This window comes from Ceratina calcarata, unplaced genomic scaffold (genome assembly GCF_001652005.2).
Source record: "Ceratina calcarata isolate Rehan_Ccalc_2016 unplaced genomic scaffold, ASM165200v1 scaffold425.2, whole genome shotgun sequence".
Classification (NCBI taxonomy): Eukaryota; Metazoa; Arthropoda; class Insecta; order Hymenoptera; family Apidae; genus Ceratina; species Ceratina calcarata.
The window spans coordinates 15,403-26,808 of NW_017166169.1; the positions used below are offsets into that span (position 1 = coordinate 15,403).

The following is an 11,406-nucleotide window of genomic DNA, read 5'->3' on the forward strand; positions in this document are numbered from 1 at the left end:
GTACCCCCTTCAATTTCTTCGAAATTTTCGTTTTTTGCCAATAACTCTCAAACCGTTGGCCCTACGGGAAAATTGTATAGGACCTTTCTTATAGAGGACGACGAGGTCTACAATTTCTATATAAAACATTTTCAGTAGCGTTAATAGTTTACGAGTAATTTGCGAAAAACTGTTTTTTCGTTTTTCGTCAATAATTCGTAAACTATTGACGCTAGCGGAATTGTTTTATGTAGAAATTGTAGATCTCGTCGTCCTCTACAAAAAAGGTCGTATGTTATTTTCCCGTAAGTCCAACGGTTTAGGAGTAATTGAGGAAAAACGAAATATTTGCCAAAATTCCACCCTTTCGACGGTGAGACGGTCGGATTTCGCCAATGCCAAAAAATGCCAATTAACTGCACTTAACTCGTTAAATAATGGAGTTAGAAGAAAAGTGCATAGAACTTTGTATTTTTCCGTACGAATTTTTTTATTTCTTTACTCTTGCAATAGTAATTTTAAAATATGTTGTAGAAAATGATGTAAAATTGTAAAGAATAAATTCTCTTAATCGAAAGTAGTCTGTAAAAACTAATTTCAGTTGATGGACAGTTTGAAAGATTAAATAAAAAATGTATGTTACACATTGATGATTTCGTAAACATTAAAATACAATTACTTAGAAGCTTAAGCAAAAAAAGCGACAAACAAGCCAGAGATTTTGGATTTCTGCGTTTTAATTATTTAATAATCTCTATGTAGATTTCTGTCAGAAAGTGAAATTGTAGGTAAATTACTACTTTATTGTAGACGTGTCAATGGCACATTAAACTAGCACACAACGTGTGTTTGTAGATGCACATTAGAAAAGCATATTACACGAAAAATCAAAGGTAGAACCGGTTCGACAAGAATGTAATTATCACGAGTACGACCTCTTTATATCCTGAAACTTTCTCTGCAATAATAGAAAGTTAGCGGATTTCGAAAAAAGTTGGAAATATGAAATGTAAATCTTCCGAGATTCGAGATAAATCATCCACAAATCGTACATCGGTAATCCATTGTGAATCAATAAATGGAGTGAACGTGAGCCATATCTTTAAGATAATTTACTTTCTTCTGGCTATCGATAACTAATGTTACAGATCCTCACAGAAACGCTCCATTTAACTATAAAGAAATTTACTATTTACTTGTAAAAGAATATAATAATATACATTAATAAATAACATTAATAATAAATAGGATCATATGTTAATAATATTACTACTCATTATCAAGGTCATGTATATAATATTGTAAATTAGAAATAAAGTTACATTCTCTTTTCAAAGAAAGGGTCACATTTCGCTTTGAAGATACAAATTATAAATCAACGATATACTACTTACACATTTGATTTTTGTCAAGCAATATATCGAGAGATCTAACAAGAACTCGCGTAAAGAAAAGAAACGAAGAATACTCGGAGACCCGCAGGAAAAGAGAGTAAGCGGATAAATATAAGGAGCCCCTGTTTCATAGATATTCTCAGTTTACTACGTGAACTACATAGTAAAGCCAGCCATCCAAATCTGCGAACTGACATTTCACTATGAAGATGAACTTAATTTTGCAAGTAAATCGTAAACAAATGCCGTTTTAAAAATTTATATCCACGTTTTGCGAGTGAGCGATAATAACGAAGAATCACTTCAAATAGTCTAGATTTAAAAGTATCTACAGTGGCAGTATAATTTATAAATTGTATTATAACATAATTGGTTTAAATTTCAACGCAGAGCTTGAAATTTCAAAATTGTAAATAGTTTTCTTTATTTTCAGTTTATCCTGCTAATAGTGTTGTTGGTCACTACGTCGAAAGGATTATTTTTTGGATAGTAAGTAATATTAAATTTTATGATACAAATGCAATAATTAAAATTACCAGATTAGAATTAGTAATTTTAATAGTAATATTTCGATAAAATAAAATAAAATAAAAATATATCTACATGAACAATTCACATTGCAGCCCGAAAAAGTTGATAAATAATATTTTAGAAGCCGTAAAGGATAAGAAAGAGGTAAAGAAAGTACCGTCTGTGCATCACTATCACGTGCATTACTATCCACTGGCACACCCACTATCTGAACAGTCGGTGAAAGCACCCAAAAAAGAGGAACTGGACGAAGTACACAAGTAAATTGGAATTTGTTTAGTAAATTCAAAATTACAAAATATATACATCACATTGTACAAAACTTAAACTGCATAAAAACTAGATCCAACTTCCCAGTTTTGTAGAGAAATGTAGATCTTATAATATACTTTTTAGAGAGAACCTCGCAACATTTGGATGGTCTGATTATGAATATAAATTTGTTCCTGAGCCGAAAATTAAGATTTTCTCGAATGTACATGACACATGGAAAAATTCTTTGCCTTGGGACTACGAAAGTACAGGTAAGAAATATTTATTGTTTTATTTAACGTAACTATTAAACGTTTATAGTCGTATTAAAAAATATTTTAATTAATCTGGTAGAAGCAGATTTAATGGATGCCAAGCATCACGTTGCGAATGAAGATATATATGTTGAAATTCCGATCAATCAAAATATAATCATTAAACATCCCCAAGTCGAGTCAAAACCAAAAAATGAGTTATTATCGACTTTCATTAAAAAAATTAAAGACATTAAAAATTATATACACTAATGAAAAAACGGAGAGAAATAGTACATAATATATACATATTAATTAAGATTAATACCCTACGAATAACAAGTGCCACTCTCTCTTTCTCTCATTATAGTTTAAAGATTTTAAGATAGTTCTTAGCCAACTATAAGCTTACAGTAAACTTGTTTTTAGTATAGAAATAAATGTTCCTTATACTATTGTTTGTAGATAATATTAATTTTCTGATGTATTTGCATGTTTGTTTCGTCCGTTTATTTATGCCTGATACGTATGCTGTAGTGAGTTTATTTCGACGTAGTATTATAAATATAATTAGTGTAAAATGTGATAGAAATGTTTTAAATAAATGAATGTTATGAAAAGAATATTTCACGTTTACAGTTGATTTTTATGATATTTAACATTACATTGTTTATTATATACTGTATCTATACGTTATACATACATATTTCATGTTGGATAAACGGCGATGATAATTACGATCCTTTATCACACATAGAGTTTTAATTTAGTGAATTTAGGTTGCTTCATCTTTTCTTTTAGCGTTTTATAAGATAGTTCTAACAATCGGGATATAATCAGTGGTGGCGATAACTTTCTCCTTTTGATACGAGTTTTCTGTTGTTTTACATGATCTTCGAGGAGCTTAATCGCGAGCAGTGACATGTATTTACGATCGGTTAGACGCACGATATGAGTCCCCATTACTTTCTCTAAACGAGATTTCACCGGTGGATAATTTATTCTATAAAATTGTAGTAATAGAAGCATTTAAAATAATGAAAAGTTGACATAAAACAAAAATATGATGTAATATTGTGTGTGAAATCTCGAGTGGGATAAAAATATACGTGAAAGGTAAAAACTTCCACACAAACATTTAAAAGTAATTTGTCAATGACACTAAGCTTTCCTTCTTCGTTTAAAAAAAATAAAATGATTTTAAATCAAATGTTAATTTAAAATAAATTGCGATCATAACTTACGCATATTTTACGTGTTCTTTTTCCCACCATTTCAAAGGAGCATCGAAAGGATCAATAGTAGAGAGAAATATTTTTCGTTGTTCTTCGGATACCGTTTTAATCTTTCTTGGAGTTTCGTTTTTTACACTATCGGTTATAACTTCCTGATCAATTTTAACGGTATCCTCAGTTCTATACTTCGTTTTCTTCTCATAGTTGGATTTATTCCTATGCTTATTTCGTTTCTCCTCTGACGTTATAGTCGTTGTTAATGTTTTCATATTGATACGAAATAATCTGTTTGTGTTTACGTTTTTTTAATTTAGCCGTTAATAATAATCGCTAAGATATTAATATTAATAATATTATTCCTTAATTACATTATGTCAATACTACAAATTTTCCAAACATGGAGTTCGTAAAAACAAACGCTACATTGAACATTCCCGCCACCGCGAAGTTGCTACCGTGACACTATTTCAGCTGCTTTCCGACTATGCGAAAGTCGCAAAATTTTTGAAGATTTTAAATAAGTTTGTATGTTTACTTACATCAATTAAAAAAAATGGAATCACTTTTTATTTATGTAAAAATTTAATGCCTTACATTTTAATTATCCTTAGAGTAAGACGCCTATGAAACTTGTACATTCATTGATTCATTGGAATTGTATACCAGTGTATGCCGTGTATACTTATCAAACATGGCGAAGTATTTAGGGTTAGATAAGGTTGCTAATTTGTGGAAATCAATTAAAACGAATGGTGGCATTCGTAATTCCTTGTATACCTTATACAGGTGATTATAAGTCCATCTGTGTAATAGTCATATCACACACATACACACAAAACTCTTAATAACATATTTAACTATAAGTATGTCCTTCGAACAAATTTAACAAACCCAATTTCATGGACATTCGTAAACTTAAGAATAATTTGTTTTGAAAGGTATTTAAAATAACTGTATCATATGTATTAAATGTTTCAGAGTAGATGAGTTGAAATATGGTGACCTGGTAGGTGAAGATAAATTTGGGAATAAATATTATGAAAATAATTCATATTTCTTTAGTAAGTTCAAAAAATTAAATATTTCTGCATGTTACAAATGGGTTAACACATTCACAATGGGCTGAATTACTAGTGGTACATTCATATCTGTCCTAAGAAATAGGATGCACCATTAATGGTACATACATAATTATAAAAAATTATGAAAAATACAAAGCCACCTCACGGTGATACAGCCCTTGTCTAGAACGTGTTAAATAATTTAAAGTGAAGCATAAATCATTTGTATTACATTTTTTAATAGGTTCAAATAGATGGGTAATATATTCTGAAAGATATGGTATGGATTATGATGGTTCCCAAGTCCCAGCTGAATGGTTTGGCTGGTTACATTACAAAACAGATTTGCCTCCTCATAGAGACCCAAATCGGCCAAAATATAAGTGGATGGCAGAGCATAAACCAAACATGAGTGGCACTAATGCAGCTTACATGCCTTATAGTACCACACCACCAAAAATTGAACCATGGAAACCACCACAGTAATATATTACTGATTGTAATTCTTTCCATAGAATTTCTTAGAATGGATATATAATAGGAGTAAAGATGTATGTAAATGTAAATAAAATACTTAAATGAAAGATATTTATTCTTCTTAAAATTTAAATTATAAAATAAACTGTAGTATATGTAGTATATATAGTATATATATTTATATCAATTTATTTATTTTAAAAGGATTGTAGACGAAATAAACATTTTTAGTAAATAAGATGTTTTTATAAATATTGAGAAAACATTTTGAATACTAGAATAGCTTTAACAGAAAATCCTATTAAAAGTGTACCAAGTGTATTAGCGATTCGTTTATCGGTATCTCTATCAGAACTCTCGGAAGGAAAAGGAAGACTTGTAGTCATCTTTGTCCTCTGTTACTACTGTCATATTGATTAGTCCTGATTATGAGGAGACAGAGTAGGGGGACATTACAATAAGTACAAGCAGAAAAGTTCGCGTCGTAAGTTACAAACTAAAGATAGAACGAAAAAGTTTATGTCGTCAAAGAAAACGAGAACTTATACTCCATAATCCGTCGAACGAAACATTGAATATGAAAATGTGTTCTGTGTAGGAATATGAAATACCCCCTATAGAGAAAGTTGCTTTCTTAAACGAAGATTGGAATTCATATGGGTGAGTGACACGTTAGACTTCAATAAAAGGCAATTTTACGAAACGTACAAATACTCTTCGTCACAAACATACGTCGATCTCCTAAGCGCGTCCTGCATTAAAACATTCACTCATCAAATTAAATCATCGAATTTTCACCCCAAAATTGTCCGTATTTAAATTGGATTTCATTCAAAATCCGGTAAAATGACAATCAATTAAATTGTATTTCTGCATTCATTTTTTATCTTAACGGAAGTACATGTATGCATTAAAAGAAATGTAATAAAAACTCTATTACTAAGATTTGTATCATTAATAATTATATAAATATATATTATGTTATATACAGCTGTTGACAAATTTTTATATGTAAATTGTAGGTTCTGAATCGGTATGATAAATAACCGTAAACAGAAACTGCAAAAATGTTTTGCTTCGTTGGAAAAAAAATTATTAGTAAACGAAGCAATGGTCCATGTAAAAAATGGACACTATTATAAAGCCATGTGTTTATACAATAAAGTAAGTAATCTAAATCCTTCGAAATATATTCATTAATTTCAATTTTAAGTAGTTCGTTTACAAATTAACGACTTGCTTCATTAAAATTTCACGTATTATTAAGAAATACGTGTATCCGATGTTATTGAAATTTTGTAGTAAATGTCGTTACAATCATTAACTTCTTTGAACCTTATTAATACAATATCTTAATTTATTCTACATACTTTCAAGTTGCAATGCAAAAAATTTGTATATGTTTATAGTGTTTTGTGCAATAATATAGTATATTACATATTATCGTGATATCAGATAGCGTGATCTCATATCGTTGAATTTATAAAGATGATATATAGAGTCACAGCAGCTTACAATCCTTTCTGATTATATGACCTTATATGTTCACTCTTTTTACTGATAAATATTAAAGATAAAATGTCCTCATGACATTACCATCATGCTAACTTTAAATAAAAATTAAAAAACTAGCGACTAATGTAGAATGAAAAACATTTTTAATACAATTTCAATAGGTTGTTTAAAACCTTACTGTGAATTATGTAAAAGATTACGGGATGAGATTTCTAACAAGAGAACGTGATATCCGCCACCGGAATACTTTTTCGGCAAGTGCTATTGAAGGAAGCTTTATCACGATCTATAAGATCGTGGCCTTTATACACGGTCGAGATTTTCGTATGCCGAATTTATCCGCATTGTTTGACTGTTTCTAAGGAAACAAGCTGTCTGGTGAAGGTGTCGATAGCCACACATCTATTCCAATCTATTCCGCACGCAAAGCACGAAACTACCTTTTCACTCCAAGCTAGTCTAGTAGTCTCTCTGATACGCGACAAGTTTTTCCATTCATTCAATTTAGAGTTATAAAGCAAATGTGTAACAAAGTAACAGTGTTATTTAAAAATATTTTCCTAATTCACAATATTTAAAAAAAAAAGAAATTGTTTGAAGAAAATATTTAACTGACTTCAGGAGAAAAATGAGTGAAACAATTTTGCAAGAATCTAAAGATACGCAAAACGCTATTGATTCAAAAATCATGGGTATTTTAAATCCAACAATGCACCATCATGATCTGTTACAAAGTTACGTGCTCGCACCAATGGAAAGTCCATCGAATTCAAAACAATACGAAGAATTAGAGAACGCCGATAAAACTCCGTCCTTAGGAGCTTATATCGACACAGAGTCTACCGATGACGCTGATAAAAGAAATTACTTTGACGGTGTTAAAAAAAACCGAAGAAACGATAGAAAGCAACAGAAGGATAAATCAGAAAAATTGTCAGTTGAGTCGGAAGTGAATATACAAAAGAAAAAGAAATGACGCCGACAGAGTAATGGTGTTCGCCGCCAAGAAGAAGTGTACACAGATAAGGATCGTGCTGCTGCAGTAAATATGGGTACTAAGGACATTAAACAGTCGCTAAAAATAAAACAAAAACAAGATCGGAATTTGCAATTACCGGAAAATACTGAACCAATGGCGATGTTGACTTTAGGATTACGCGAGATGAAAATCGGCGACGTTAAGGTCGCCATGAATTGTATTAATAAGGTTCACCTTGATTTTTCACTCCCCATTATTCCTCTGAATGTAAAAGTATCTCGTCTTTAAAAAATAACACGATACGTCTCTTGAAAATTAATTTTTTAAGAATACACTCAATGCAGAATAAAATTGTGAGTTAAAATCGATTAATTGGTGATTTTGGTCGATTTATATAATTTTCGACTATGTACGATCTTTAAACCTCTGTAGATCGTACATACATACGTATGACAATCAATAGATCTTAAAATGTGTTGAACAAAATTTTAAGTACAGACTTAAGTCCACGATCTTATAGTCTATAAACATTAGTCTAACAAAAATTGAAGAAAGTAATTTTTTTTATTTTTGCTTACTTTCGACCAAGCGTATTTGCATCGACATTTTTTTATATATTATTTAGTGAACTAACTCCTCTTAGAAAAATGCAGTTGAGAAATGATTTTTAAAAATATAAGAAAAATCGATTTTGAAGAATGAGTTCACAATTTTATCCCGCAGCGTATTTTTTTTTAAGGAAAATATATCCCTTATAATAAATTTAAACAAGTAATATGGAATAAAGTGTATATATTTTCATGTTCTGCCAGGCGTTGAATCTTGAACCGAATGATAATAATGCACTGATAGCACGAAGTAAATGTCACCTTTTATTAGGGCAGCCACAAAAAGCATTGGAGGATGCTCAAAATGCATTACAGCATAAAATGAAGAATGCCAATACAGCAAACGCAATGTATTGTAAAGCAGAAGCTTTGTATCACCTTGGGGATTATGAAATGAGCCTTGTATATTATTATCGTGGCATGAGAATCCGACCGGAATACGGACAATTTCGTCTTGGCGTTCAAAAAGCGAAGGACGCAATACAAAACATATTGCACAAAAATTAAGTAATATTAGCTGTGAAATACTTACGTTTATATCTAAAAATTATATTATATTTATCACACATACTTACATCCTTAACCTAACTTTGTGGTAGTTATATTTACCCATGTATTTACATTTACTTATACGTGCATATATGTGTGTATTTTATTCGTGTTTATGGGTATGAACGTATGAAGTTCACGTGGGTGTAAGTTTCTTTGTTATAATTATTGAAATAAACATTTTAAAACATTTAATATTAATTTACCTTAATAATATACCTTTTATCGGCGTATTATTATTACGATAAAAAAATAGAATCACGTCCTTGCCTGCACATTGGATATAACCACAATTCTGAATTGCATTTACCAGCAATAATTAAGTATTATATTCTGTGTTTAAGTTTTTTAAGAATAGAAGTAGTTTATTAAAGTTTTTTTAAAACAGTTCGGTACCAAACATTTTACAATGGCAGAAACTGTTTTAAGTATTGGTGAAAAAACTTTCATTCTACATGGAGTAGATGTAAGTACATAAAAGTTTGTAGTTGCGGCAAATTGTTTAGGTGGTAGGATCTATTTCGTAATACATTTATTTTTATGATTGCAAGGCAGACTTTAGAAACGATGGTAGACGACAGTGCGAGTATCGAACAATGGAAATTGAAACTAAATTGATGCCACAAACTCATGGATCAGCCAGATTACGTATAGGCAACACAGATATACTTGTTGGTGTTAAAGTAGAACTTGATGCACCTCATGCTGATAGCCCAGATGAAGGAAAATTGGAGTTTTTTGTTGACTGGTATGTTATTTATGATATTAAAATAGATATCTTTTATTATTCCATATTACACATATTTTAGCTCTGCTACCGCAACTCCAGCATTTGAGGGGAAAGGTGGCGATGATTTAGCAACTGAAATAAGCAATACCCTAACAGTTGCTTATCAAACACACGATGCTATTGATTTGAGAACATTATGTATATTGCCCCACAAAAAATGTTGGAAAATATTTGTTGATGTATTGGTAATTAATATGGCTCTTGTTAATAGCTAATAATTTCTCTTAAAGGATAGTTTTGGAAATATAGTATTGATACACAATGTAGATTCTTCAATGTGGAGGCAATCTTTTTGATGCAGTAGGAGCTGCAGTTAAGGCTGCATTATACAGTACAGAAATACCAAGAATTACAGCTGCAACACTTGACGGTGGAGAACCAGATATTCAGTTATCAGATAATTCTTATGATTGTATTCAACTGGACACAAGTAATTACCCAGTCATTGTAACTCTCTGTAAAGTATGTTTGCATTAAATACTACTACTTAATGTGTTAATATCTACTTTCAGTAAGTTTTATCTAAAATAATCTTTTCTTTACAGATTGGTGATAATTGTATTACAGATCCAAACTCTGAAGAAGAAGTATGCAGTGCAAGTAGTATAGTTATGTCTGTATTACCAAGTGGTAAAATCTCATCAATAATTAAATTAGGTCATGGAAGCATTACACCTACTACTTTTAATAAAATGTTGCAGGTATTTATATTACCTAAGTACGAACTATATGATATTGCATATGATTTTTATAATATTACATCGTTTAGATGGGTCAAAATATAGGAATACGATTGAATGAAAGTCTTATGAAAACACTGATGAAGGAGAACAAACTTGGACAGAAGAAGCAAATCTTTGGATTCCTCAAATGAACACGTACAATATGAACATTTAATAAGACTAAATAAAATTAAATTTTGTAAATAAATATATTAAATTTTATAATGAAAATTACTATGTACCTTATAATTACCAACTATGAAATAGGAGATATATTCATAATAGTAACTTATTCATGACTTTATTATATTTAAAGACTACTTAACAGTAATGTTTATATCCTCCTCATATAGGAGAATTTTCGAAATTATCTGTAGCAAAGATTGTACGCTTTTCAAGACCTTTATAATCTTTAGTCCCTGGAAGGCGTGCATCACGCGTTGGACAAATTCTCCAACCAGATTGTCTCTCCCAAGTCTAAGAAGATTAATATCTAATAATATCAAGTATACTGTACTTGGAGCGAGAAATGTTCTGTTTTAACTCACGTATGTGTGATATTTAAAATAATACCATCCAACATAAATTCCAGTAATACCCATTAAAATTCTTCCTGTTGTGAAGCGTATGACTCTTGCACTGAAATCTCCCTGTACATAAGTAATAAATGTAAGAGTACAGAATAATGAATATTTAGTGTAATATCGATAAATGAGACTTACTACAGCTGGAGCTAGTAATTTTTCAACTTGATTTAATGGTGCCATATAGAACCTTCTTATTGGATTATAATATGCCTCATAATATCCTTTTGGTGTTATTGGTTCTCCTGGTGCAAGCTCTAAACTTTTTACATAGCGTGCTCTGTATGCACGTTCTTCATCTGTCATACCAATACAACGTTCTCTTTCTCTAGCCATACGACCAGCAATGGTTATAACTTTTACACCACCAGAGTTAGAGGATTCCATGGTGAATGATATTAACTAAACACAAAAATTTGTTTAATGTCATATACACATTATCTAAAAATTCAATGTATCACTGATTAATCATGTTC

The 11,406-nt window shown here is 30.6% G+C and overlaps 6 protein-coding genes across 11 annotated transcripts; 4 read left to right on the top strand and 2 right to left on the bottom strand.

Annotated features, from left to right (window-relative positions):
* Positions 1-3,100: 3,100 nt before the first annotated feature.
* On the bottom strand, positions 3,101-3,982 carry LOC108626657 (uncharacterized). Its single transcript, XM_018027457.2, has 2 exons — positions 3,655-3,982; positions 3,101-3,413 (listed from the first exon to the last, which is right to left on the bottom strand). Exons 1-2 carry the CDS (start codon positions 3,912-3,914, stop codon positions 3,158-3,160), a joined length of 516 nt encoding a protein of 171 aa, XP_017882946.1. The 5' UTR covers positions 3,915-3,982; the 3' UTR covers positions 3,101-3,157.
* Positions 3,983-4,082: 100 nt separating this feature from the next.
* ND-B17.2 (NADH dehydrogenase (ubiquinone) B17.2 subunit) lies at positions 4,083-5,294 on the top strand. Of its 2 annotated transcripts, XM_018027461.2 has the most exons (4): positions 4,083-4,170; positions 4,257-4,431; positions 4,624-4,706; positions 4,951-5,294. In XM_018027461.2, exons 2-4 carry the CDS (start codon positions 4,337-4,339, stop codon positions 5,190-5,192), a joined length of 420 nt encoding a protein of 139 aa, XP_017882950.1. In that variant the 5' UTR covers positions 4,083-4,170; positions 4,257-4,336; the 3' UTR covers positions 5,193-5,294. The 2 variants fall into 2 exon arrangements, with proteins under 2 accessions (XP_017882950.1, XP_026670812.1); XM_026815011.1 differs by lacking the exon at positions 4,083-4,170 and having other exon boundaries at positions 4,290-4,431; positions 4,629-4,706.
* Positions 5,295-5,399: 105 nt separating this feature from the next.
* LOC108626666 (tetratricopeptide repeat protein 25) lies at positions 5,400-9,029 on the top strand. Of its 2 annotated transcripts, XM_026815004.1 has the most exons (3): positions 5,400-5,843; positions 6,206-6,347; positions 8,490-9,029. In XM_026815004.1, the coding sequence occupies exons 2-3, from the start codon at positions 6,219-6,221 to the stop codon at positions 8,790-8,792; spliced, it is 432 nt and encodes a 143-aa protein (XP_026670805.1). In that variant the 5' UTR covers positions 5,400-5,843; positions 6,206-6,218; the 3' UTR covers positions 8,793-9,029. The 2 variants fall into 2 exon arrangements, with proteins under 2 accessions (XP_026670805.1, XP_017882962.1); XM_018027473.2 differs by lacking the exons at positions 5,400-5,843; positions 6,206-6,347 and adding an exon at positions 7,649-7,905.
* Positions 6,518-7,685, top strand: LOC108626658 (uncharacterized). The gene has a single exon (XM_026815006.1). The coding sequence runs from the start codon at positions 7,327-7,329 to the stop codon at positions 7,672-7,674; it is 348 nt and encodes a 115-aa protein (XP_026670807.1). The 5' UTR covers positions 6,518-7,326; the 3' UTR covers positions 7,675-7,685.
* Positions 8,706-10,577, top strand: Rrp42 (exosome complex component Rrp42). Of its 4 annotated transcripts, none has more exons than XM_018027464.2 (7): positions 8,706-8,792; positions 9,223-9,300; positions 9,386-9,582; positions 9,644-9,809; positions 9,892-10,086; positions 10,170-10,325; positions 10,394-10,577. In XM_018027464.2, the coding sequence occupies exons 2-7, from the start codon at positions 9,244-9,246 to the stop codon at positions 10,496-10,498; spliced, it is 876 nt and encodes a 291-aa protein (XP_017882953.1). In that variant the 5' UTR covers positions 8,706-8,792; positions 9,223-9,243; the 3' UTR covers positions 10,499-10,577. The 4 variants fall into 4 exon arrangements, with proteins under 4 accessions (XP_017882953.1, XP_017882952.1, XP_017882955.1 ...); XM_018027463.2 differs by lacking the exon at positions 8,706-8,792 and adding an exon at positions 8,852-8,980; XM_018027466.2 differs by lacking the exon at positions 8,706-8,792 and adding an exon at positions 8,967-8,980 and having other exon boundaries at positions 9,390-9,582.
* A 44-nt stretch (positions 10,578-10,621) lies between these two features.
* Positions 10,622-11,366, bottom strand: ND-B17 (NADH dehydrogenase (ubiquinone) B17 subunit). Its single transcript, XM_018027472.2, has 3 exons — positions 11,069-11,366; positions 10,895-10,996; positions 10,622-10,823 (listed from the first exon to the last, which is right to left on the bottom strand). The coding sequence occupies exons 1-3, from the start codon at positions 11,315-11,317 to the stop codon at positions 10,692-10,694; spliced, it is 483 nt and encodes a 160-aa protein (XP_017882961.1). The 5' UTR covers positions 11,318-11,366; the 3' UTR covers positions 10,622-10,691.
* Between the last annotated feature and the right edge of the window lie 40 nt (positions 11,367-11,406).